General features: G+C 39.1%; 1 protein-coding gene across 3 annotated transcripts; it reads left to right on the top strand.

The window, feature by feature from the left end:
• The first annotated feature begins 41 nt into the window (after positions 1-41).
• Positions 42-27,025, top strand: usp28 (ubiquitin specific peptidase 28). Of its 3 annotated transcripts, none has more exons than XM_023153119.3 (26): positions 42-174; positions 2,808-2,885; positions 4,249-4,369; positions 5,069-5,156; positions 6,161-6,323; positions 9,748-9,834; positions 9,943-10,080; positions 13,567-13,637; positions 13,741-13,817; positions 13,896-14,044; positions 14,157-14,284; positions 14,474-14,569; positions 14,638-14,817; positions 15,022-15,230; positions 16,084-16,154; positions 16,419-16,647; positions 18,069-18,401; positions 19,086-19,219; positions 19,743-20,027; positions 20,303-20,398; positions 20,993-21,171; positions 21,486-21,564; positions 22,425-22,504; positions 22,967-23,090; positions 24,789-24,987; positions 25,790-27,025. In XM_023153119.3, exons 1-26 carry the CDS (start codon positions 115-117, stop codon positions 25,963-25,965), a joined length of 3,630 nt encoding a protein of 1,209 aa, XP_023008887.3. In that variant the 5' UTR covers positions 42-114; the 3' UTR covers positions 25,966-27,025. The 3 variants fall into 3 exon arrangements, with proteins under 3 accessions (XP_023008887.3, XP_004573530.3, XP_023008886.3); XM_004573473.6 differs by having other exon boundaries at positions 18,066-18,401; XM_023153118.3 differs by having other exon boundaries at positions 51-174; positions 2,811-2,885; positions 18,066-18,401.
• Positions 27,026-27,603: the final 578 nt, after the last annotated feature.

The raw sequence follows: 27,603 nt of genomic DNA, 5'->3' as shown, positions 1-27,603 counted from the left end.
CTGGATAGGTGAGCGCGCACAGCTGGCCTGTCGCTCTCGTGCCTGACAGATGGAGCTGGTTTGAGTCGGAGGCAGTGCTGGAAGCATTTGGGGGGAAAAAATCAGAAGGAATTCATGTTTTCGTCTGCAATGAGAGCCGATCAGTCTGAAAATGGAGAAAACTCAACCAACTCGGTGAGAGCTCAGGATGATGGAGCTGCTATTAACACAATAAGTGGCATGTTTGTGACGCCTGCAGAGCTAACCTTAACACTAACCCCTCTGTTGTGTGGGCACAACCCCCGGAGGCCAGTGTGTGTTCAAAAATCTGCGATTTTAAAGTTTCCTCTGATATTCTTTAATGTAACTCAAAATAAAAATACATTTTAAAACGTTTTCAAATTTTAAAAAATAACGTTTTTTAAATCGGTAGGCATAAAATACACTTTTTATTTTTAAATCAAACTTCCGACATGGCTTTTTAACCAGATGTGACTACTTAACTGAGCCTTGTTTGATTGAACTTCTATTTTTTTTTTTTTTTTTTTTTTTTTTTGCTCGTTTAGTGACCAACAGATAAAATAATGTCTGTGAAGGTTCTCAGTCATCCAGGTCATCGTAGTCAAAGGAGCTTGCAAAGATAAAATAATAACACTTTAATTATGCAGAGTTTTTTGTATATAAATACATATTTTATTAATAATTCCCACTAGTTAAACGTAAACTACGTAACATTTACATTTAAACCGTTATTTGGCTCAGTAACTATTAATCCAACCGATTGCTCTTTCAATAGGCTTTTGTAATTATTCTAAGACAGTGTGGAGTGATTAGTGATTTTATACTTCAGGGAGGGCTTTCCTCTAATTATATATGATGTGGTGTTAATGAAAATGCAATGCAATCTAAACGTTTATTACACTTTTTTGGTTTGGTATTGACACAGGAGGTGTGTTTGAAGACAGAAAGAGACAGACCCACTACTGCCCTCTCACCATGCCTGGTGGCATGGTGAGTGGAATGATAAACAGAAGCTTGTGCTATCCATGTCAGTAGCTGAAAATAGAGGCTAACCAAGAGGGTCTCAGATAGCCACTGGACTCCATATAAGTCTGGTCAGCCTGCTCCTGGCTTCCTTTGTGTGTAAGAGAAAGATACCATGACATGTGCACCTGGTGTCAGGGTTGCAGGCTTTATATAGAGCCTCTAACTCAGTAAACGTGTGTTATTTCTTTTTTAAAACTTCATGTGTCTGTGAGGTCAAAGTATATGACTGCCTGGGAACACTTGTGTTTGCCTGTCCGTGTGTGGAACAAATAATGTGGTGGTGGGAGACTGACCATGCAAAGCCTGCTGGCTAAAAGAGGGGGATCTAATTGGAGGAAGGGTACCTGAAAGTGCCCCCGATTGGCCAGTGTCCCTGATTCACTGGTCTACTTGAAACTAAACAGAGAAGGCAGATACACAGACTGACATCCCAGCAAATCGCTAAGGTTTATTCAGTTGCTCCCTTTAGGAATCTCAGCGGATCATTTCCCTCCATTTCATTATCTCCCTTGCATCCTGTTCTGTCACACCAGCCAGTCTGCATGTCCTCTTTCAATACATCCATTAATCTTCTCTGTGGTCTTCCTCTTTTCCACCTGCCTGGCAGCTCCATCTTCAACATCCTTTGCCCAGTATGTGCACTATTCTTCCTCTGCACTTGTCCAAGCCATCCCAGCCTTGGCTTTCTCACTTTGTCTCCAAACTGCTCAACCTGAACTCTCCCTCTAATGTACTTATTTCTAAAGCTGTCCATCTTTAACATCTTCATCTACATCTCCTGGCTTTTTGTCAGTGTCTGATCTGACATTCTGATCAGTTGATCCATTTTGTTGTTGTGGAACTCACCCATAAATTACTGCCTCTCAATATCTCTAGCTATTCCAAAGCTTCTTCCAACTATGTTTCAGTTCTACTCATTGGAAATATAATTTCATTTTTGTTTAACTGTTCCTACTCAGCAAACTGCCTGTGTAAGTCACAGAATAGAGATGAGCCACACATGAGCCATGCACTTATGTGGTCCTCAGTTTGTTCCACTCCATGTACATTAGGTAAGGAGGACTGTAAGTGGGATGACACACTAACCTTGACATCTTTTGGTTACCACAAGTGACTTTCTTAGACTGGTCTTGTGTACCCTCAGTACTGGTGATATATAGACCAGACGTCACTTTCTGGCAGGAGTAATGCCAGCTGAATGATCGTGAGATCCCCTCTGAAATCCTGGTGTTTTCTCTGCTGAGGGAATGCTCATAAGGAAGTTGACTGGTGTTTTACTTTTGAATTCCTTTGGATAAATCATCTTTTTTGCCTCTTCTGACAACAGGGCTCTTTTTTTCTCTTTTGAAAGTCAATTTTTCACATTTTTCTTTCTTTGAGTGCCATTTCAGCTATCAGAGAAAAACTACCAATAGCTTTTGGTGAGAACAAAAGCACTATTCATTTATTTTGTTGGTGGCGTATTCTTTACAACATATTTCATTCTTGATGGAGGACAGACTTGGATAGTGAAAGCAAGGATTATTGAGCCAATCTAAATGGAGGACTTATTGTTGCCATTGTTACTGTAGTGATATTTATTTCGTAACAGTTGTAACTTCAAAGCCAATAATACTTCCAGTGGATCGCCTACTTGTGCTACAGTTATGTCCATTTTGTCTACCCAAATGGAAATGAAATGCCAGCCCATCACTGCCTCTAATGCATGGATCCGATACAGGAAGTTGTGTGTAATGGTGATAGAAAGATCTAAAGTCTGCCTGGTGTTTTCGTTCTCTCAGCAGAGTGAAATGCTGATCAGCCAGCTGAGGGAGATCACTGGCATCCAGGACCAACAGATCCTCTACAGAGCCCTGAATGTAAGGCCCAACAACTTAGCATCAGCTTTTAGAATCTGCAGCATCACATGTTTAGGGTACTACAGTTGTTTGACACTATGACTTTCAGACAGTAGAACAACATTCACGGGATTCCCGTGGCTGAGAGATTTGTAGTTTTAATGTGATTAAAAAGCTTGTAGGCCATTTAAAACACCATGAACCACAAACTGATAGAGCTAATACCATTTCTTATTTAGCCTGCTCAGCAGACCAGCCTCAACAAGAATCTGCTGTTTCACTTTAATAATATTTCATTTTAATATGATTGTCTATATAGTCGACTAATGAAGGGGTTTAGGTCAGGCTAACCTGAACTTACATTTCATGGAAGAAAAGGTTTACACTTTTTCTTCCACTCATCAAGCTTCTCGCTCCCTGTTGCCACAATATTTGAAACGTGTTATGGGCTATTATAAAATGATGACATTATTAAAGGTACAAAATGGACGATTTATTCCAGACATTCAGGAAATTGTTTATATTTAAAATGATTTTTGAGAAAGAAATGAAATACATAGAGTAAAGACTAATCTGAATGTGTGTATTTTTTAATTGATTATTTGCCCACATCTCATAATGGTAAAGTATCCTTACAAACATTCCTAGATTAATATCCAGATTCCCTAAAAATGTGAAACATTTCTAAGTTATGCTACGTCTGGTAAATGCATCTCCATCCATAACTTTATGAGTAATGCTGCTAACAAACAGATAAGCTAGCAAACATCCTGAAGCCATAGTTATTTGTAAAGAAATCCAAATGGTAATCTAAGTAATGGTGAGAATTCTGCTTTTAGCTGGAGAAATATATTAGACAGTTTAAAAGGTAGGAGATGTTTTATAGCAAGATTTAATACCATGAAGAACATGAATCTAAAACTGTTAAACTGTAGCAATCCATTCCCGCACTATTAGGCAGCTAAAGAGTCTTTGAAGTGTAAATTATGTTAAAGACCCCATAGGGTCCCATTTTTTCACTCCAGCACTCTACCTCAAGCTTACCATGTTTAAATACAGCTGCATATGAAAACCCCGTTAAAAGATTGAATGAATTGGAACATCATAAAAGTAACAGTTAAACAAACAGTACATTAAACACACTGGTTAACTTTCACAGGCATCGTGTAACCAGATGCAGACGGCAATAGGGTTATGTATTCATTGAGTCATACAAGTCTAAAATTCTTGTTTAAAGCACAATCGACTGGATATGGCCATGTGTTTATATTTTGATTTGTGTGTCTTTAAAATGTGTTGATTTATCCTTGTGATGTATTATTAGATGTTGCAGTCACAGATAAAATCCTCAATATTTATATATTCCTTCTTCTCTCTCCTCAAGGTCAGTCAGGGGGACATTGGACATGCTGTTGGACTGCTGACAACCCAGACTGCAGAGGTTCAGGACCCTGGAGAACCACAGGAGTCAGGGACATCTGGAGAGGCCTGGGAGGGCCAGAAAGGTACTCTGGGGATGCAAATTGACACAAAGCTGATAGCAGAAGTGACACTTCCAGCACAAATGCAAACTGAGCTTAATGGATGAATATAAAGAAAGCTTTACTATGAGACATCAAAAGAGAAGAGAAGACAGCAGTAAATGCATTCAGTTGGCCAGCAAAAGGCTGTTGGTTTGAGTCCAGCCGGAGACACAAATCTCCTTTGGGGTGGCATCAAGAAGGGCATCCAGAGTAAAACTCTGCCAAATCAAACATGTGGTGACCCCTTGTGGCAAGGGGGCAGCCAAAAGTGGCTACTACAGATTTGCCAAAATCGATTGACTTATGTGTGGCGTTAGGGAAATTAGGTATGAAACAGATAAGGAACACACTGCTCTTCAAACACAAGTAAAATGTACAAAGAATGTGTCAAGCTTTTTTTTTTCGAGGTGAACTTACACATATTTTAATATACATTTAAAGTATTGCCATTCATAGCCATCTGTTTGGGGATTTTAATGGTAAGTAAGCTAACAGGAGAATATCTGAGCAATGTTATGGGTCATCCATTTACTTTAGTTAGAAAACAATGTTTGAGTGAAGGCAGAGTCACATAGAAGAAACAGAATTTTATTATGAGTGCTCAGTGTGATTTTTACATTAACCCATTTTAAGTTGAATTATAGGATCTCTGTTGTAACGCTCTTGTGGTTTTTTGTTCAGGGCTTCCTAAAGATGAACTGCAGACCGCTATAGAACTCAGCCTGCAGGAGTCCCACAAAGCCCAGGAAGAGGAGCGAGAATTTCATAGGTAAAGGACGACTTTTCATTTGATACAACACTTGTTTTTGGTTTAATTCACTTTTTAATTTCAATAGAGAGAACTATGAAAATTAAAATGTTAGCGGCATGAGTGTTTTTCCTCTCAGGCTACTAAATGGCCATGGATGCCACAACTATTATCTTGGCTGTGTGAGTGTTACACTCTCAGCAAAGGTCACTGCTGACAGCTGACAGTTCACACGGAGCAAAAACACACAAAACAGTGTGGTCTAGCAGTTAATCTGAGATCAAAAGTAGATAAAATAGCAAAGAACTTTAAGTGTCTGACTACACTTTCTCTCTAGCCATGCTGGATGGATTGAAATGAAATTTCTTTCAGATGATAACCATCTATCAAAGACCTTAACTAATTATCGTAATGGTGATTCATTGACTTTTGATGAAGAGGAGATTTCATTTATCCAATCATAGATGGCCCTAAGATGATTCAGCTCCATGTCTTTGGGGAACCTCAGATTTCTTAACGTTTCATCCCATGCAGTGTTTCAGTTTACACTGAAAATGGGTAGTTATGGCGGTTTTGGTCCAGCAGTACCCCACACAGTTTACCCAAGGACACTTGGGTAAACTGTGTGCAGCTTGGGAGCTGCAGTTTTAACACTGAACCTGGAGTTGCTTCCAGTAACAGGCCCGCGTTTTGCATTGCAGCTCTTTTGCCACTGAGATGTGAGCAGATGAATAGGGCAGTTACTTCAGCATAGTTCATTCACCATGAGCTGTTCTTCATTTCAAATGCTGGATTTAATGTATAAGCATGTTGATGCTCATAATTCCCACAATACTGATTACCTGTTAGACTCATTTGCTCCTCTTGATGTACATTTAATGTTTTTCTACAAATCTTTTTGGGGTGATTTTACTTATAAAGATTACATTATACTAACCCTAACCCATAACACTGGGAATGAGTTAACCTGTGTTCAATAGCGTTGTCAGATAACCATTTTAAAGTGGTAAACTGATGTTGTGCAGGGCTCTGGAAGCCAGTGCAGAGGAGAATGCTGCGAGAATAAAGAGGAAGAGATGTGAAGCCCAGAGTGAAATGTGTAGCCCTGCAGAGTGGATCCGTCAGGAAGATTGGCCTGTGGGCATTCGTAATGTAGGAAACACCTGCTGGTTCAGTGCTGTCATCCAGGTGAGGACAAGGAGCTTTTTTCACCTAACAAATAATAAGATGAAAAAGGAGCATTTTGGTTACAGAGGTCAGATTAATAACAACAAATGTCCATAAATATAACCCCTATCATGCTTCACAGAGAGATACTAAACAATCAAAATGTTGCTAAAATCTATTATTGCTTGTAAAATAGTGTAATTTATTTAGAATGAAAAAAAAAACCCTCAATCATAAATATGATCAAATAGGAACACATGACATTGTAATGCCATAAACGTCCTGAATATGTTGATATAGAATGAGATCCATGTGAATTTAAGCAAATGGATGTAATACTTTAATTGACTTGTCTGTAACAGACTTACTTAAAATTCCTTATAAAATAACTATCTTAAAATTTAAGTATTTAAGACAAGTAAAAAACATATGGAAGAACAAATATGCAAAACATAATAGGGAATCTGTTGACTTATAACAGATATTTACCACCAATTTGAGGAGGAATTAGGAGGTTGAGGGTTAGCATTAGCAGTCACAAGTGTTTTAATTTATTTTTTTTTTTTTACTTTTTGTTTTAAGTTGTTTCATTTAGTTTCCTAAATTGATTTTCTTGGTTCATTTTTGGGTGAAAGCATTTTGAGTTTCAGTCTTTTTAATTATCATTGTATAAAGGGCATATGTCAGAGGCAAGATTTAGCAAAATCAGTTCAGGTATTACAATAAAAACACTACTTTTTTGAAAGCAGCTGACTCACAATCTTGTAGACATCTATCGACTCAAAAACAAGGCCATCAAAGCCTCATCAGCCAAGCTGTAATAGCTTAAGCAGTAAACAGTTTTAAGTTTAATTTTAGTTGACTGTAATAACCCTGATACCCACTAACATAAATTAGTGTTGTATTTTTAATGTAGTGTATATATAACACATGTCGATGTTAGACCCATATGACACTTGACCACAAAAGTATTCAAATTCATATTCAGAAAACATAGCGACACCTAGCATGTATTCTGTTGCATGAAACTCATCACCGATCTCCACCTGTTCTAACAGTCTCGCCTCTGTTGCTCCCAAGACCTAAATAGCTCTTGCACTTAGTTCAACAAACATTTATAGACTTGGAGTTTCCTTTCAAAGATTTCTAACTTCTCTTGATCCAGTGTCAATCATCACATGTCTGTTTTGCTTTCAGCAATATCTGTCACCTAGTTTTTCCATGGTAAAATTTGACCACACTGGGTTAAAATGTACAGTACAGACATCTTTTTAAAGCGAAAGCAGAACCTGTTCAGCTACACAAGAATCTCCCTTCTATCTCACCTTTTCATCAACCCTCTATCTTGCTAATAAAGTTAAACATCTTCCCGGTGAGCTTGAGCATACAGTATTAATCTGAGCTCTTAATTCTATTATAAGTCCATTCCAGCTAACTTAACTTTTCCAGGCCTATCAGGTAGCTCGGCAGAAACCAGAACCCTAACTGAGATACACCGGCTATATTGATAATTAAATAGCGAGCGAGGACGGAGTGAGCGGTGGCAGCCTGAGTATAAAGTAAACAGAAGAGACTGTGATTGTTTCTCTCTGTTAAACTCAGATATGCTTCCATATCTGTTAAGAAGTCCCACCCGCATATGACGGGCCTTTATCTGGAAATTGAAATGGGGGAAATAAGGCCGTATTGTTAGAATACAAATGGCGTTCAGATCATACCTTTTTTTCTCTGTTTATTGTACCAGAGTCACTTCCTTGTTTTACAACTGAGCTGTTGTAGATTCAACAGAGCTTGACTCGTCGTCTCCCCTAGAAAATTTTTATGCTATCAGATTGAGGCTGAGTGACCACGTGACTCAGTTGTCAGCTCATATTTCTTCAATTATCCTTTGTGGACTAAATTGCAGTAAAACTGAGATAAACCGTAATTGAATTTCCCTCTGAAATGTAAATGCATATCTTGATACTCAGAAGTGCTTATAAGCTCCCATCAGCCCTGCACATGACACATAAGATTAGTATTAATGCATTTAGTTTATCCTGAGAAACATAGGTATCTTATGACAAATTGATATGGGGTTTGTTCCTGGCTGTAAATATATTAAGCTATTGACATATACCGTTATAAAACCTTATTTTCCGACTTGCTGACTTCTTAGTCTTTTGCATATTTGTCACACTTACATGTTTCAGATGGTAATGAACTAGTGATTTGATTCAGGTGTGTTGACCCAGGGTAATATCTAAAACCTGCAGGACAGTGGCCTTTGTGGCCTGGAGTTTCCCCCACCCCTGTTTTATATCATCAATGTAACGTTTTCCCCCCCGAAAAAACCTAAATAAATAGCTCAATACATTTTTAAGTAATAAATTGCACCCATAAAATACGGAATGTAGCCAATTTATGTGTCTTTTATTATTATTTTTTGGCAATAATTTCAGGGTTCAGGCTTTAAAGGGTTAAACAGGCTGTTCATCCTCAAAAACCCTCCAATGTAGCTGAATTAAAGCAATTCTGGAGAGAAGAGTGGGCCAAAATTCCTCCACAGTGATATGAAAGACTCATTGCCAGTTATCACAAACACTTGATTACAGTTCTTGTTGCCAAGGGTGGCACAAGCAGTTATTAGCTGTAGGGGGCAGTTACTTTTTCACATAGGGTTGGATAGCTTTTTTCCCCTTAATAAATATACTCATCATGTTAAACTTTATTTTGTGTTTGCCCAGGTTATCTTTATCTAGTTTTTTTCATGATCTGAAACATGTAAGTGTGAAAAATGTCCACAAATAAGAGATTAGGAAGGGAGCAGGTACTCTTTCGCAACACTGTATGTGAAGAAAAAAGAATAACAAAAAAACAGAGGATGTTGGCCTATTTTAGCCTACATTTTTGAATCCAGGTGAAACTACACCACAGTATTCATATGCAGATCAGCCACAACATCAAAACCTTCCACCAATTATTTAACCACCAAAATATCTCTGACCCGTTGTGGCATGGATACAGGACTTTGGTTGCTCTTTGTGGTTTTCGCAGTTGATGCTTTGGAAGTTTGGATGCTTGGTCGTTGCCTGTGCCTCATGTATTCCTCAAGCCATTCCCAAGCAACTATTTTTCCCTGCAGAACATTGCATTAAAAAAATAGAACTGATGTCATTAGCCTCACCTTTCAGTTATTGTGATGGTTGTTTGATGTGTGAATACTTAATCTACTTAACACTCGCATGCAAATTTCCAAACAGCAAGCTAAATGTCAGTGGCAGAACATTAGCAGTGTTCTTTGTTAATCAAGCAACATATTTGTAAACATATGTCCACATTTTCTCCTCAACCAAGTTACAATAAATGTTCTGCTGTAGCGATGATCTGCCATCTGGTAATCTCCCATATCCAACCTTCAGTGGATGGCTGGATTTATGTGCCTTGTTATGCTGTCTTGTTACAGTCACTCTTCCACCTGCCTGTGTTCAGGAGACTGGTTCTCAACTACCATCTGTCTGAGAAAATACTGGAGAAGTGTAAAAGCCATTCAGTAAGTAAGCTACTGTCACGAGTATATACAGAACAGGATAACACATAACTCTTCTTACTTTGCCGCTGTGATATAAGGGTGATGAAGTTGATGAGTTTACGTTAACAGGACAAGAGGAACATAGCCTTCATGCAGGAGCTGCGCTGCCTGTTTGCCCTCATGGTGGGCTCTACCCGCAGGTTTGTGGATCCTTCTGCTGCTGTGGAGTTATTGCGTGACGCCTTCAGGACCAATGAGGCCCAACAGGTACAAGATATGTACAGTATTTGTCTTTTTAAGGAACAACCTAACTCCGCACCTGCTTTTAATACTCTCTGACTTGCTGATAAAGCTGAGGTGTTCCTCTCTCAGATACAGTAACCAGAGCACATCTGTCAGCACCTTTTCTGCAGGGCACTTCAGACTTCTGGTTTCTCTGAAATTTGTAGCCACTGCTTCATTGTTTCTCATTAACTACAGGGACATGTAGGCTTTAATGGTCAGCAGTCTCTCTATTTTTCAGCTGCTGTCCTTCTCAGACTCATTTTCTTTATTTTTTCTATTTTCCAGCTGAATATTTTATTTGTGTCTTTGAAGGATTTATGATGTTTTAACTCTTCTAAACCACCATGACAGAAACCAGCCATAATTTTCCAGAGCAAGTCTGCCCACAAACTTTTTTTTTAGTGTCCATTGTAATAGGATCAGCAGACGGCAGGCATCATTATCTGGGTTTTGCACTGAATCCATTAAATTTACATGCAGTCCGTGTTTGCCCTGACCTGCTCTTAGCCCAGTTCTGTCAGGGCCACTTTAGTTAAAAGAGGTTTGTTACTTCATCTGTAATAATTATGAATTTTAGGCTGGGACCTTCCAATCCTTCTACCTGCAGATTTGCAAAGTCTATAGGGAGAGCAGCAACAAGACTGCTTAAGTGAAAAGAGCAGGCATTAAAGAAAGGGGCTGATCTCTGGGTGAATTCAGGAGGACTGTTTCAAGCTGATAGGAAGGCAAAACTCAAATAACGTCATACTGAGTTACAACCAATATATGCAGAAGAGCATCTCTGAATGCACAATATGCTAACACCAGGTGTGACCTCTGTCAGCTAAGAACAGGAAACTGAGGCCACAGTTTTTATGCACTCACCAAAACTGGACAATAGAAGATGTTGCCTGGTCAGCTGACTCTTGATTTCTGCTGCAACATTTGGATAATGGGGTCAAAATTTGGTGTAAACAACATGAAAGCACAGATCCACCCTGCCTCGACTCAATGGTTCAGGTCAGTGGTGGTGTTGTAATGGTGTCGTGGATATTTTCTTGGCGCATTTGGGCCCATAGTACCAACTGAGCATTGTTTAAATGCCTCAGCCTATCACATGTTGCCAACCATGCCGATCCCTTTAGACCACAGTGTACCCATCATCTGATATAGGGCTGGGCCATATTATACCGTTCACGGTAATACCGGTATAATGTTAGGCAACGATAGGAAAATGAAATATCGCGATAGAATGGGAGTAAAACGCGCATGCGCAGTGCCTTTGTTTTCATACGCACATGGCCGATTGTTGAGTGAAACAGATGATCCAGAATTGGTTTGTAAAAATGGTGCAACTTCCGTGATGTGGAACTGGTTTGGTGTTTGTCCGTCAGATACACAACAAAGCACATTTTTTTGCAGAACATGCAAGCAGCCGTTGTTATTGTCGTATTTGTCGGACTAAGATGCTCTTAAATCTGGGAGTAATCTGGGTCCTAAACTCCGTATGCTTCAGGTCAAACAACACTGCAGCATCACTTAGAGTTAAAAACTGTCTAAATTCTTTCATCTTTAATAAAACGATCAGCATTGCTGCTTTACCAGGTGTAACTATGAAGTTTAACTTCCAGGCATCCATGAAAACAAAAGTTATTACATTTAACGGAGTTAGAAGTTAGCAGGAAGCTAGCGGAAGTTAGCTCGCTAGTTTCGCTAGTTACCTAAGCATGATATTGCATGTTCTGACTGAGAGATTTCTGAAAAAATTCAAACGTACAGCTCTGCTATCACTTGCAACATAAATGAAGACAGGAAACTAAACAGCAGTGACGTTTGTAGGGTTACTGAAGTTGGGCTAGCTGGTATATAATGATGTGCTACGTGATCGCTAGCGACACAGCTATGTTAGCATAACATAAACAGTGAAGCTGGAGGACGAACACTAACACTTTTCCACTTATAAAAGTTAACGTGAAGGTTCTTCATGGTTAGAGACAAATGCAATCGCATGGCAGGATGCTGTAAACGGACCAAACTTCAGTCAGGAGAACAACTGAGATAATCCATCCACAATACGAGGTTAGTCATTAATATACTGCAACAACATGGGAATAGAGCAGCTGCCAGAGAATTCAACATTAAGGAATCAATGGTACAGAAATGGAGGAAGCAAGAAGAATGAGTTTAATAAAGTTTGATTTATCTGACTGCCTTGTTTCGCTTAATGTGCCTTATAATCCCGTGCACCTTATGGTCCGAAAAATGCGTACTGCACACTGCAGTTTAATGTTGCAAAGCACCTCTTTTTAACTTCAGTGGATATTATACATGGTTATGCTCAGGACATGTCAGCCCATTTCTAGTGGAAATGCCTTTTGGTTAAACTTTCAGCAAGCAATTTGCATTTGTACTGTTACATTTTTATAAAGCTTTAATGTACATAAAAACCAGCTTCTTGTTTAAGTGAATATAAATGGAAGGTTGTCTTTTTGCGCTAGTAATGTTGTGGAGTTGTATTTTGTCTCGCATCAATTATATCGTCAGTTATATCGTTATCGCAAATTTTCAAATATATATCGTGATAAATATTTTTGGCCATATCGCCCTGCTCTAATCTGATAGCTATTTCCAGCAGAATAACGCACCATGCCACAAAGCTCAGATCATCTCAGACTCGTTTTGTGACATGACAATGAGTTCACTGTACTCATTTGGGCTCCACATTCACCAGATATCAATCCAATAGAGCACCTTTGTGATGTGACTAAACAGGAGATGGCTCGTCACGGTTGTGCAGTCTACAAATGTGCAGCAACTTCATGTCATTTCCAGCACCTTGTTGAATCTATGCCATAATAATTAAGGCAGTTATGAGGGCACTATAAGGTTCATTCCAGCACTGGCAAGGTGTACCTAATGAAGCGGACAGTGAGATTATAAGCAGGCTGAAACTGTTTAAATAGGATGCCAATTTGAGACTCTTTTATTCCCCGGTAAAATTCACAGAAGGGAATCAGCTGAAGATTTAGCTAATGTGGCTGACTGAGTTCAAGTGTTCAGCATGCCAGAGGTAGTGCTATGCACACCTGGTCATCATTTAGTCTTGGTTTAAGACTTCCCAGTGGTCATGCAACAGGTGGTCATACACTTAGACAAGCTCCATTCACTGGGGAAGACCATGAGATGATACTGAAACAAGTTGATCTTTTATTAAGATTTTAATTAAGAGCTAAAAGACTTTTTCTTTATCTAACTTTCAGTGAAGATTGTCATGTAAATGTAATAATATTTAACCTTCCCATTTGTTGTTTATATGTTTATGTAGATTCAGCACATACTAATGCTCAGCAGTCCCTTTAGTTCTTAGACAGCCCTTCATTAGGTCTTTATACATCAGAGACAGAGTACAGAAAAAGCACATAACAGAAAGACAATTAAATAAATGACTCAGACAAGTAAATTGCCCTTTTTGAAATGTGTCCCTTTTAGGATGTCAGTGAGTTTTCCCACAAACTGCTTGACTGGCTCGAGGATGCATTTCAGCTGGCTGCCAGTGGAAAGTACGTTTTAAGCTGATGGCACCCAGCGTGTTTTGTCATTGTCATCTTTAGTGCACTACTGCTTGCTAAATTAATTTAAAATAATGCCATGTTTTACTTTTAGAAATGCAGAAGATAAACAACATAACCCCATGGTCCAGCTCTTCTATGGTACCTTTGTGACAGAAAGAAGACACGAGGGTATGAGTTTGGTCTTTTTATTGGTGTTGTCTATGATTTTCAGTCATCCCCTGGTATCTATGTGATTTTTTTTCTCAGGTAAGATGGTATATAATATTGAGCAGTTTGGCCAGTACCCCCTGCAAGTCAATGGCTTCAACAATCTTGATGAATGCTTAGAAGGTGCTATGGTAGAGAAGGAGATTGAGTCGGTTCATTCAGAGCATCATGTCACATCTGGACGTGAGGTGAAGAATTTGATAAACTTAAAATTGAATCTCTCTTTGTGCAGCACGCTCGGCTAGAGTTTGTGAAATTTAATGATCTGCTAAGAAACTCTTTATTTATTCATGTTTTCAGAGATGGTTCAAAAAGCTACCACCAGTCTTGACATTTGAACTTTCGAGATTTGAATTCAACACCCAGCTTGGGCGCCCTGAGAAGATACATAAGAAACTGGAGTTTCCTCAAATCATTTATATGGACAGGTGAGTTTAAAACAGAGGGGGATGGTTCCAGACTAGGCTTGTTGATAACTTAGGCCGCGGTCATTTCCACCAAAATGGTCATCCAACTTTATTCCATTGGTATTTTATGATGTGTGTATGGTGTAAATATTTAAATATAACTTTGCCACATTTTTAATTGTAGGAATCTTCTTGTTTTTGTGGTTACAGATATCTTCACAAAAACATTGAGCAGACCCATGAGAGGAGAGGAGAAGTAAAGAAACTAAAGGAGCAACTGGCAGTCCTTCAACAGAAACTTGAGTGGTAAGTTTTATCCTTTCTTTTTTTTAAGGTCAAATCTCCATCTAATTATCTGCTTTCTTTACTCACAGTTATAAAAACTATGGCTCTGGACCTACAAAGTACCCTCTAGCTGACATGCTCCAGTTTGTGCTGGAGTTTGCTACCACCAAGCCGACTAGCGTTTCCCCAGCTGAAGACTCGAGACAGGCCGCATCGTCACCGACTCCTCCAAGTGCCCCCCTCAGTGAAGCCATTGCCAAAGAAAGCAGGTGTTTACCTTTTTCAACTCTACTCTTCTTGTGTAGAGCAACAGCATTATACTCACCGAGGCCACAAGTGGGATCTCGAAAATGAAATCATCTTTTAATAGATTTAATTTATTCTCAGTTAGTGTGGTTCCACACAGTCGTCTCTTTAAATGGGAAATCCTGACATGCTTGTAACTGCTGTGTCGTTGTTCTTGCCTTCTTTAGTGATCCCGGAGAATCAGTTTCATCAGAGAGCCTGGGTTCCAGTGTTTCCAGTTGCCAGAGGACCCCCATATACAAGCCCTTCACTCAGTGCAGACAACCTATTGACTGCCCACCACACCCTGCCCCCCACAGCATCACAGAAGAAGAGCTGCACTTTGCTAAAACCTGTCTTCAGCGTTGGAGGACTGAAGTTGAGAATGACATAAATGGTATGCTAATGATAATTCTCTTTTTATACCCACATTGATATTACCTTAAAGATTTACTTATATTGCTTTGTAAGCATCATATGAAATCATAACATCCTTCAGCTTTCTTTGTGTTGTGTTTTCAGTTGTTAAGCTGCAAACGATTTGTCTTTTGGTGCCTTGCTTGAGGGTTGATAAGTTCAGAGTGAGTAAACCAAAACAATCAAGCTGCATAGTATAAAACCCAAACATGCATAGAGTAGAGTGGGGTCATAAATCTCCTTGGGTTTTTTACCTTGTCTGGCATATTCCACATTATATAAACTCACTTGAACACCCAGTAATAAAAACACTGTGCTTAAAGATATGCTTCAATAAAACTGCTGCCAAACTGGATACAGCAGATGATGATGATGCATTAATGTGGGTAGCCTTGACAGTGAAATTGCAATGAGCCCCACGGTTTCCAATGACACTTGGTCTGCTACACTTATTCGCCATCTTCAGTGGAATAAAATACATTTCATTAAATATAAGTGCTGCAGGTGAGTAAAGAACAAAAAGTGTACTGGCACAGAGCTGTGCACCTGCACAAAAATAGAGCCAATGTTCTTCTGCTGACTGTGACTCATTCAGGCGCAGACAATACATCAGAATATGTTAAATGTCAAGATGAGTCATATTTCTTTGAATACGGGTGATAGACATTTGGCCGGCTCTCTCAACTTCTCCATTATGGCACATATCATATAAAATGTAGGACAGCTATGCAAGCATGCAAATTAGTATTATTCAGATTGACTTATTTTTGTTCCAACAGTTATGAAAATCATTTCCTTTCAGGGTCTGTGTTTATTTTTTGCTTGTTTGCCAGAACTAAAGGCCAGCATTGACAGGCTCACTCAGACGCTCGAGGGCATGTACTCAGACAACAGTCTCTGCCAGGTAAGGCCTGCACACTCACCTAATTTAGCAATTCAATTACATATTTTACATCTGCAGCTGTAGAAAGTGAATGAGCTGAGATTACATTAAACTTTACTGATATCTACAGAGAAACAGAAAATAGTGTCATGTAAACAGGACAACAGGACACAAATCAGAACAGGTCAACTGAAAGTAATGTTGCAGTTCATGGCGAACAGCTGATATTAAGTTGGGAAGCTGGATTCCAGTGTTCTTTCTCTATGTCTCTCGTGTGACTCTTAGGCCCCCTACAGACTCCATGCAGTGCTTGTCCATGAAGGCCAGGCATCAGCTGGTCATTACTGGGCTTACATCTATGACCATGCTAACCAGCGCTGGCTGAAGTACAATGACATAAGTGTCACTGAGTCATCGTGGGATGAGCTGGAGCGAGACTCCTTTGGAGGCATGACCAACGCAAGTGCCTACTGCCTAATGTACATTGACGACAGGCTACCTCAGCTCATCACAGGTACACCTACCTTTCAGTTATTTTATTTTTAAGAGGAAATGAGAGGAATGAAAGCAATTTTTGCAGAGTGTTCTCCGTTTACTTGATGCAAAGAGGCAGTTCAGAGGTTTCAGCTGCTCTCTCCAGTGCAAAGATTCCTTTGTCCAACCTTAATATTCAAGAGAGGAATGCTATCAAACACCTGAGCAGAAACCAAAGCATCAACATACTATAGCTGACAAGCGGAGGTGTACCATTCAAGTCAATTCAACTGAAATATATTTATTTTTAAAACAAAGGTTTATCACTTTGTTTATTAGCCAGGATTTATTTGAGATTTTATAGATTTATAAATGTATACCAAACTAGTACATTTCATTTGCCAAATTCAAGTAAATTTAAAATTCACACTGTATTTATGAAACAAAATGCTCAGCATATCATTATAAAAATGGTTTGTCAAGAATTCCTCATTCCAGTATTCAATTCAGTTCAGTTTTAAATAGCTCGAATCACGACAATAGTCGCCCCAAGGCGCTTTATATTGTAAGATGATGGATACAAGCACTTGGCGACAGTGGGAAGGAAAAACTCCCTTTTAACAGTAAGAAACCTTGGGCACAACCAGGCTTAGAGAGGGGCTAGAGGTGAGAGGAGGGGGAGACAGGACAAGAGATGCTGTGAGTGTGCATAAATACATGTAGAGTGAAAGGAGAGTGAAAGAATGGTTATTAAAGAAGAAAGAACACTCTGTGCTTCATTGCAAGTCCCCCAGCAGCAAAGGTCTGTTGTAGTGTAACTAAAAGATGTTTTTTTAAAGTCACCTGATCCAGCCCTAACTATAACCTTAGGAAAGTTTTGAGCCTAATCTCAAAAGTAGAGAGGGTGTCTGTCTCCTGAAACTAAACTGGAAGCTGGTTCCGCAGAAGAGTGACTATTCTACCTATAAATACTGTAGTAACCACAAGCCAGCAGTCTGTGAACTGCTGAGTGAGTCTGTTGGGGTGATACGGTACTCTGAGGTCTTTAAAATATTCAAGACCTTTTATATGAGGGGACACATCACTAGATAGACAGCATCACTTATGTATGTACTTATGTAAGTGCTAAGCAACGTTAAGGAGCAAAAAATATGTTTTTTCCTGTAACTTGGACTCATGTAGTGAGATTCAGTAAAGATAAAGGAAACTGAAATGAAAACAATTTATGTATAAATTATATGGAGTTCACCCAGTAGTGAAGTAGTGGCTAGATACTAGAAACTAGAAACGCATAAACATTTTTCTATGCAAACATTTTAAGTATAGTAGCATATTGAAATACCTATTTGTACAATGGATATTAATATGCATGAATTCAAATGGTATTACTTGAAAGGCATTAAAATGATAATAAATGACAGTTAATTTCCTAACTAAAATGTCTTACATCCCACCCAGAAGACACAGATGATGAGACGGGCCAGGTGCTCCATGGCATGGACTCTCTGCCACCCATCCTCAGGCGCTTTGTCCACGAAGATAACCGCTGGTTCCAGCAGGAGCTCAGCGAATGGGAGGAGCAGTTCTGCCAGACAGCAACCCCGCAGGAAGAGTCCACCGCCTCTGCAGAGCCCACAAGTCCCAGTCTGGATAACATACAGCAGTCACCTGTTGAGCCAGCACCCCAGTCAGGATCCACTACTGAAGAGGTGGATGAAGGAGTTGCTCCAGAGCCACAGCCAGACCAAGAAGCAGAGAAAGAGCCAGAACCTGATCTCAGAAAAGAGCCAGAAGGTCTGTAGTGATGCCTGAAAAAGTGAGAATGACATAAAATATTTCATCACCACTCTAGATAATGTGGACATGTATATGAAACATGTAGTCATTGTAATTATGTTCACACCAGGGCAACTAAGCCAGTTCAATCAAATCTTGAACCTCTTTCAGGAGCACAATATATACAGGATGAGACTTAAGAAGCAGATTAAAACACAAAGTATTATATATCTGTTCAAGCTTTAGCCTAAGGAGCCCAAAACAGCAGTAGACATTGTATTTAAAAACTGTATGGACCCAAAATATAATTAGCAAGGATAAGCAATTCTCAATAGAAGAAAATCTAATTCTACATGAAATATTGAACTAGTTGATTGCACTTCTTTGTCCAATTAAGCAGGTGTCAGTTATCACTTTCTCTCCAACAAAATCACCTCCCTCCAATGTAGTTTTATTGGCTGTGTAACAAGAGCCCATCAAAAATGTAATGAACACTTGTTACTGCAGAGCTTTCTTAACTCTAGACAGAAGTCTGCCCTCAGGCTGGACGAATAGACTGTATCATTGCTCAGACCTTCTAGGTGGGGTCTCTAATACCAGATGAGATTAGAATATATCCAGTAATGTAATTATATATTTAGCACTTCTTCTTTTCAAAAGACACATGAAGAGTCAAAGCCTGTCTTTCTTTTTTGACCTTAGCGCAAACAGATTTATCTCCCCCACCACCAGAGGGCCCTGGCTGCCAGCCAGGTGATACCAGCACTCCAACAGTCACTGACACCACGGGGGTCAGCCAGAGCTCTGATTCAGAGGAGAAGGAGCCGCAGAATCAGGTGAACAAGTACACGACACCTCACCCTATCATTCCCTACCCTACCATGTTGAATATGGGTCAGAAATTCTAGGCCACAAAAATAAAGTGCGTCCATCTGGGTCAGCGATCAGATTTCCCCAGTTAGCATGGTGATGACCCTTCAGGACTTATGTAGAGCTTATTTAGAGACCTATTTAGATTAGTGTACAGATAACAAGTAGTTATTTGAAGTAATTTTTGCACTTTTTGTTGTGATCATAATATAAACATAACTGTTTTTGCTGACCCAGATAACCCGCTTCTGTTGAATGCAGATAACTATTCTGAATCACAATATTTCTCACCATGTTTCTCATTGAATACATTTGTTGTTAGAATTGCAAAGTACTGTAAATTAGCACTTTGAGACACACTGTTCAAGCCAGGTACTAGACTTCCAGAGCTTACTGGTATGCTGACAAGACCCCCAAAAGCTGTGAAAGCATACGCTGATATAAGAGAGTATATACTAACGTGTTCTATCTGAAAACTTTCTCTGTCAGATCCCTGGCCCTGATGTAGAGCTTTGCGATCAGACACCATCTGACATCCACGTAGAGAAGGATGACCCAGAGGTGGCCGGCCTCGTCTCTGAAACTGAAGAAGAGCCCCAGGCTTCTGGAGAGGCTCCTGAACCTATCGCAGAGCAAAGCAATCAGGAGCAGCAGCAGCAGCAGCAGGAGGTTCCAGCCAGACCACGACAGACTGAGAATGAGGTCTCAGAAGTGGAGATCCCCAATGTGGGCCGGATCATGGTGAGGGCGGATGCTGACGGATACAATGAAGAGGTAAGGCCTAATGTCTTAATGGAGTGTGATTTAAGCAGTTATAAATACATACCTGCAGCTGATAGCTTTCCTAGTCAGTGGACACAAATATAAGCTAAATGATCAAATGCAGGGTTAATGTAAACGTTGATGAGATTTAAAGAGATACAATAGGTTTTGAGTCATATATCATATGTGTCATATGTTTTTTCTTTGTTTACCCTTTGGACTAATTATCTGTCATTTCATGGTATAATCATTCTCTTTTTTCTCTACATTGTCATGTCATTTCCCAGATGATGCTAACTCCAGCTATGCAGGGTGTCATTCTAGCCATAGCCAAGGCCAGACAAATTTTTGATAAGGAGGGTCCTGAGGCTGGCCTCATCAAGGTATTTTTTGTTTGGGATATTGATGTTCTTTTAATCACACATCAACTCTAAATTGCAAAAAATCTGTAAAAGCTGTATGACTGATTTGACCTGATTTAGACCCAGATACTCATAAACTGTCCTTGGATCAACCCGTGCTCTAATTGCAGTTTTTATCTCTCTGCGAGACAGTTTTATTAAAAATCCACTCAAAAACAAAAATGCGCATTTTATGGGACTTTTTCGCTAGAAGTTAATCCCTGAAGGAATTCCTTTTATCCTAAACTGGAGGTTCTCTTGCAATAAGCTTGGGAAGCAAGATTCACTTTGCAGGGTGAGAAGCCTCTTGAAGTATTCTTTCTGTATTTGATAAAGAACTTCTATGAAGCACAGTGTTTCATATTTAAAAAGATTAACATCAATAGCAAGATCTGTATTTTAACTTTGTCACTAAAGTCATGATGAAATCCCCATATTTCCTAGATTTTAAACAACAAAGAAAATACTTTAACTTGTGAAATGTGCGGTCCTTGTATAAGTCACACTGAGGCCTTAAAGTGTACAATTAATTAAATAAAGCATTAAAAACATTAAAATTTCCCGTGGTTCTTTCAGGCTTTCCATGAAGAGTATTCGCGCTTGTATGAGCTCTCTGAAGAGGAGACCACACCACAGGAGGATGCACGTCTGCAGCACGCTCTGGTCTACTTCTTCCAGAACAAGGCACCCAAGCGTGTCATTGAGAGGACGCTGCTTGAGCAGTTTACTGACCGCAACCTCAGTTTTGATGAGAGGTGCACACAGTCCTTGAGTGGCCAAAATAATTGTAACACAGATGAATTTTGTCCTAGATTACCCCAAATAAAAAAGTTTATAAATGAACTAACATAGAACAGAGGCATTTCAAGGTTGTAGCGTGTGTGTATATACAGGAATAGGAGTGTAATACTGTGGCTGGAAAGCAGAATGGTAACTAAAAATACAGTAGAATATATAGCATGCATATTGTGCCATCTAGTGTCCAGAGTTCAGAGCTGTAACTTTACAGTATCTTCTCCTTTCCATGCATTTGCTGTTAAACTTCATTTATCATTTTTGGTACTTACAGAGCCATCAGTATCATGAGGGAAGCCCGGGCCAAACTTCGTCTCATTAAGCCAGAAGACATGGACATGGAAGAATACATGGTACCGTCTCTAGGCTGAACGGATAAAATGTTTGATTTTTTTATGCAGGGAAAACATCATAAATATGCAAATAAAGAAATTAGTATAATTTTCAAACAGATATTTGATGAAAAAATGTCATTAGGTCCATGATGCAATATGGCAGTGATCTGTAACAGCAGCTGAGACTTGCCCCCAAAACAGAACAGGGGCAGACATCTGTTAAGTAGCTTCACTGGGTTGAATTTTTGTTCCACTGCTGAGCATCTGTGGAAAATTAGTGGCTCTGTTAACAGATTTGTGGCCAAATCACCTCATTCTTGCCTTTAATAGCAATAAAAGGCTAAAAATCCAAAAGTAAAAATAGACACCCTGCACTGCTCTCAAATGTCAGTTTTATTAAGTATTTTGCGTTTATAAAAATATTATTACATGGCTATCTCAGCTTTATGAAGGAAGTTTGTTTGTGTTCAGTATATTAAATCCCTAATCTGTGTTTATTTGGGTCTGCGTGGTTGACATTCCAGTAGGGAGCATGTAAACCCAGTGACATTTGTTTACACTGGAATGAGAACTATGTCCAGCATGGAAAGACAGCTGGGATGGTGAAGACACCAATCACAGACTGCAGTAATAAACTGTTTCTTATATCAAGAATATAGCATAAACCTAACACCAAACTTGTCTTTGATTAAATGACATATTCTCTATGTCTTTATATCTGTGCAGCCTCTAACAGTCTGATTTTACTTCTTTTTTTTTTCTTTTCTTTTTTTCTACAAAATAGAAGTTTTTATTCAAATACTGTCAAGTGGAAAAAATAGGAGGAGTGTAAAAGAGGGAATTACGTGATGGTGATATTTCTGTTTGCTCTCTCACAGCAGTGGCATGACGATTACAGGCTGTTCAGGACGGTCTTTGTCTATCTGTTGACTGGGCTGGAGCATTACCAGCACGGGAAGTAGGTGTCGAATATTCAGCACAACCCTACCCGATCAGCATGTGTCTGACCACATTTTTCCAGATTAATATATGGTTGTTTGTGCTCATTCGTGCGTTACACATAAAAAATCTCACACATCACTGATCCTTTTGACACTGCCTATTAAGTTATGAATTCTTTACACAGAGTAAAGATGCACTCATTTAAAGCCAGGATATACATACCAAAGAATAGTTAATGATAGTACAGTTCAGATATCTATATCCTTGAATACTATAACTTTAGAGTAACATAACACGAAACAATTTCTAAAAGCATGGGGACCCTCATTTTAAATACTTTTCATATGTTTTCAGATCATAAAACTAAATATTTTGCTTACATTTTGATTACATTGTGTGGGAAATAACCATTTCTTTTTTTACAAAAAGTGTATTTTTTGTGTAATATGACAGCAGTTGTTGCCTTTGCGTACTGCAGGATGCGTGATGCACTGAATTACTTGGCCCACGCCTACGAGACCAACAGCACCCTGCTGCGAAACGGAGAGAAACGTGGTGTGGACAAGTCTCTCATTGCTGTTTACAGGAGGAAGTGTCTCACTGTGAGTAGGACTATTTTCCACTCCGTCCAATTGCAGATAGATCGCTGAGCTCGATTCTTCTCTATAAAGTCTGAAATATCAATAAAGAAAAAGTATCTAAAAATAAGAGGTTTTGGTTTGCTTAAAATAAGATGTTTGCAGATCATTAGAATCCATCCTCTGGGAGTGATCCATGTCCCCCTGACATTTTCTAAAATATATTTCTCTGTACCAAAAATGTGGATAGAAGGACTGACTGGCCAAGAGGGCCACATTTAGGAGAGGAAATGTTTTGATAAGCTGCGCTTGGTTTAGTTTCCCATTACAGCCTGTATAAAATCTAGTCGGACAGTATTAGAGCAGGAGTAGATTTGTTCTCCAATGTATTGAATTTTATAAAGTATATTGACTTGGAAACGACGGTTCTTTAATTGCTGTTTTGCAGCTTTTGATTGTGTCTCTCGAACCTTTACTTTTAAAATGCCCTACATTTAAAATAGTTTAGTATCAACCTCATTTTGAATTTGATGGCAGCAACACGTCTCAAAAAAGTTGGGACCAAGGCAACTGGTGTGAGTGGTGCTAAAAAGAAACCGCTGGAGGAACAATTTTCACTACTTAGGTTAACTGGCAACAGGTCAGTTACATGATTGGGTAACTAGTCAGGCAGCGTTTCTCATAAGTAAAGCAGACAGAGGTTCACCAATCTTCAAAAAGAAAATGTGTCTGCCAATTGTGGAAAAATTTCAGAATAATGTTCCTCCATGTAAAATTGCAAAGACTCGTGAAATATGACTCGTGAAATATCATGAAAAGGTTCTAAAATTTGGAAAAATCTGAATGCCTGTGATTTTCAGGCCCTCAGGCAGCACTATAATAAAATCAGGCCTGATTCTGTTATGGAAATCACTGCATGAGCTCAGGAAGACTTCCTGAAACTGGTGTCTGTGAATACAGTTCCCCATATTATCTGCAAATGCAGGTTAAAGCTCTGTCACGCAAAGAGGAAGCCATATATGAACATGATCCAGAAAGGCTGATGTTTTCTCTGGGTCACAGCTCATTTAAAACGGACTGAGCAAAAGTGGAAAACTGCTCCGTGGTCATGGACGCTGCATCCTCTGGACAAAAGAGGAAAGGGTTTATCCGACTTATCATCAGCACTCAGTTTAAAAAGCCTGCATTAGTGCCTATGGAATTGGCAGCTTACACATATGGAAAGGCTCCATTAGTGCTTAAAGATATATACAGGTTCTAGAACAACTTGTGCTCCCATCTAGATGACAGTTTTTTTCAGGAAAGACCTTGAATATTTCGGCAAGACAATGCTAAACCGCATGCTGAATCTATTACAACAGCATGGCTTCATGCCCTGCAGTCCAGACCTTAAAACAGCTGAAAACATTTCATAAGCATAATCAAATGAATAAGATAAAACAAGGAAGCTCAGGACTGTTGAGCAGCTAGAATCCTCTATTAGACAAAAATGAGACAACATTCCCAAAAGTTCAGCAGCTGTTTTCCTGAGATCCCAGATGTTTACAGACTGCTGTTAAAAGGAGTTGAGAGGGCTACACAGTGGTTCCGGTGCTTGTGATTAAAATATAGGGTGATAACATGTGCAAATCATTGTATTCTGTTTTTTTTTTTACACTTTACACAGCATCCTAGCATTTTCAGAACAGGGTTTGTACATATGTCCTGTCATCCACCACACAGGCACTAAATGAGAGCGCATCGCAGCTATTTTGCAGCGGTGAGGAGGCCAAAGTAGAAGAGGGTATTGCCATCATGGATGAAGCCGTCATCCCCTGCCTTCACCTGATGAACCGGGACTCGACTTTACCCCAGGAAGACCGAGATGCAATGGAGGCCATCCGCAGCCACTGGTGCTGCTGCCTGGGCCGAGACATGGATCGTAAGTTTAGATTGTACATCAGTCTGTACCGTCCAGCTCTATTATTCTTATAGCTGTATACATGATGTCTCATATGATGAGCTAGAAGTTTTAATTACAGCAGCTCAAAAAGAAATAAATATATAAGGTGGCTTGCTGCCATGGTTTTGTGCATTTTCTGCAATACCGACTTTTAGGATGCTTTTAGGTTGCTGTAGGGTTTGCATCAAAAATGTCAAAATACACTCAATTATTTTTTAACTTTCAATAAACACAAATCATTAATTTTCAGTTAAATGCAACTGACATATATGAAAGAAAGGGTTTATTTTTTCAAATAATTCATCACTGAGGAAAATGTGCTTGATATAAACTGGATGTATACCAGTAAAGTAAATTTCATTTGACCAGATTCCATTAAATTTTACATTATGACTTATGTAACAAAATTATATGGAAAATTCACATGTAATCAAATTACTTTAAGTCAGCATGTTGGTGCATCTTGAATAAATATTTTATGTGTATACAGTAGATGAGGATCCCTTATTCTGAGAGTTTGAAATACATTTAAATTAAAAGGAATGTGGGACAGAGGCATAAAGGCTTATATTGAGTCAATACAGTATAAAGTTTGCATACTCAATAGTGTAGGTGCACCCTTAGACAACATTTTGCTGTAATTACACACATACATTTAATTCTATACCAGTAATGCTGCTAGCTAATTAAAATTTAAACCTTAAATTGAAACAAAACTGCAATAAAGAAAATCAACAATAAACTAAGTCGCTCACTTCTGCTGCTCTTCCTTTGTGTTCAGAGTCATTGCAGGTGAAGCTCGGCGAGTTGCTTCCCAGAGTTCTGGACGGTTCAGCTGACACAGTAGTGCTTAAAGACCCTCCCAAAGTCCACGTCACCCAGGCCTACGACCTGTGCAGTCGCCTGGCTGCTGTTATGGAATCCATCCACAACACATCAGTGGTCATTGTGAAGTGAAATCCCAACAACTCTTTTTAAACTGTGTATCTTAACTGAAAGTGTCCCGGCTGATGGTTTCTTCTCCACTGACAGACTGTAGGGCGGAGACATCATGTAGTTTTAGCACAGATTGTTTATTTTAGTATATCTGCTGTTTTGCATTGCACACTTGCCTTGTTCACATAGCAAACCCTGTGGGTAAATGATGGACCATGCAGGGCTGTCACCACACGAATACATAATTATTACAAGAACACATATCGTGGCATTTTACCCCAAAAGCCTCAAAAAGAAGTCAATGTTCTTCTCAAGAATATTAAGGTATGCACTTTGACTGCTCACCATACGCAAACAGCTATAATGTGTAAAAGAGGTACAAACTGTACTTAAAATTTTAAGGACTACATCACAAGGATATCCAAAAAGAAGCCCAAAAGGTTGCAGTATTGCTATGTTTTGCCTGGTACAAGATGGAGAACCAGCAACTCTAAAGCGGGGATTATCTTTTCAGGTAACACCTAAAAGTTTGAAACTTGTCTGAAACTGTCTTTATGTTACCTGCTACAAAGAGACCGATAAAGATTTAAGTAGCTCTGACCATCTCAATTTACAAAACCAGCTTGCTGGAGAACAGTGAGGCATTGAAATTCTGATTGGTGCAAATGTTCATATATGGAAATGTTTAGCTGGGCTACCCCGTTAACTTGAAAAAGTGTTAACAGTTGTCCTGTCGCTCAGCTCTGCAGTAAGTGACTGGATTGATATTTGGATTGTGAATATACAAGACTAAAAAAAACCCACAAAATTTATACTGCACAGAAAATAATAGTGTTTAATAGATTTTTAAAAAATATATGTTTTATATTACTTTATTATCTTTGAAGGTCTATCTGTAAACGCTGTAAGCCTTTTGAAAGGAGACTTGATATTGGCAATCCTGTTTTGTGTCGCAGATGCAACACGTTATCGTGAATGAATGAGGATTTCTAGATGAGCTACTGTAACAGCCATTTTTGCCCACTGATTTCAGTCTTTCACTTGTGCTCTGTGATGATACAAATAAATGTTTTAAATACTCTCTGCGTGCTTATTATTGAGACTATTATTGTGACTTGTGTGGGCAGGCTTTGAAGCTGTTCCAGCTGTTGTTCCTTCCCAAAACCAAAGCAGCATCACAAACACCCAAACAGAATTAATCCGCCTAAGGAGTTTGGCTGTTCCCCAGTAAGTATTAAAGAAAAATAAATCAATGAGCAGCAATGTTTGGGGATTTTTTTTTGCATTATAGTAAACATCTTATTTTGGATAGATAGCACATATGCCATGTGTTTTAATCCACAGAAGATAATTGATAATACCCATTTCCGGGCTGGCTGCTTCTTCAAAGGAGTCATACTTTATTGTATTTTTTTTTTCAAGTTGACTTGTGCACTAGTTGTCTTTATGCATATAAGACAAGGCTCTGTCATGGTTTGGTATTTCAGCCAGTGGTGTTGGAGATTGATGGAATTATGAACACAGAAAAGGACCATCAAATTTTGATCTGCCATGCAAAATTATCTAGAAAGTATCTGACTAGCAACAGCTTCAACATGGCAGTAATCCCAAACACACTGCGCAGATGCAGTAAATGCTTACCTGGTTAAAAAAGACACA

Source organism: Maylandia zebra, linkage group LG10 (assembly GCF_041146795.1).
Source record: "Maylandia zebra isolate NMK-2024a linkage group LG10, Mzebra_GT3a, whole genome shotgun sequence".
Taxonomy (NCBI): domain Eukaryota; kingdom Metazoa; phylum Chordata; class Actinopteri; order Cichliformes; family Cichlidae; genus Maylandia; species Maylandia zebra.
This window is presented reverse-complemented; position numbering and strand designations above follow the sequence as displayed.

Excerpts from the sequence above, each read along its gene's own strand:
- usp28 (XM_004573473.6), top strand. The coding sequence starts at position 115 with ATGTTTTCGTCTGCAATGAGAGCCGATCAGTCTGAAAATGGAGAAAAC. Across the intron at positions 13,638-13,740 it reads CAGCTGGCTGCCAGTGGAAA|AAATGCAGAAGATAAACAAC; the intron begins GTACGTTTTAAG and ends TTTTACTTTTAG. Across the intron at positions 21,565-22,424 it reads TGGACATGGAAGAATACATG|CAGTGGCATGACGATTACAG; the intron begins GTACCGTCTCTA and ends GCTCTCTCACAG.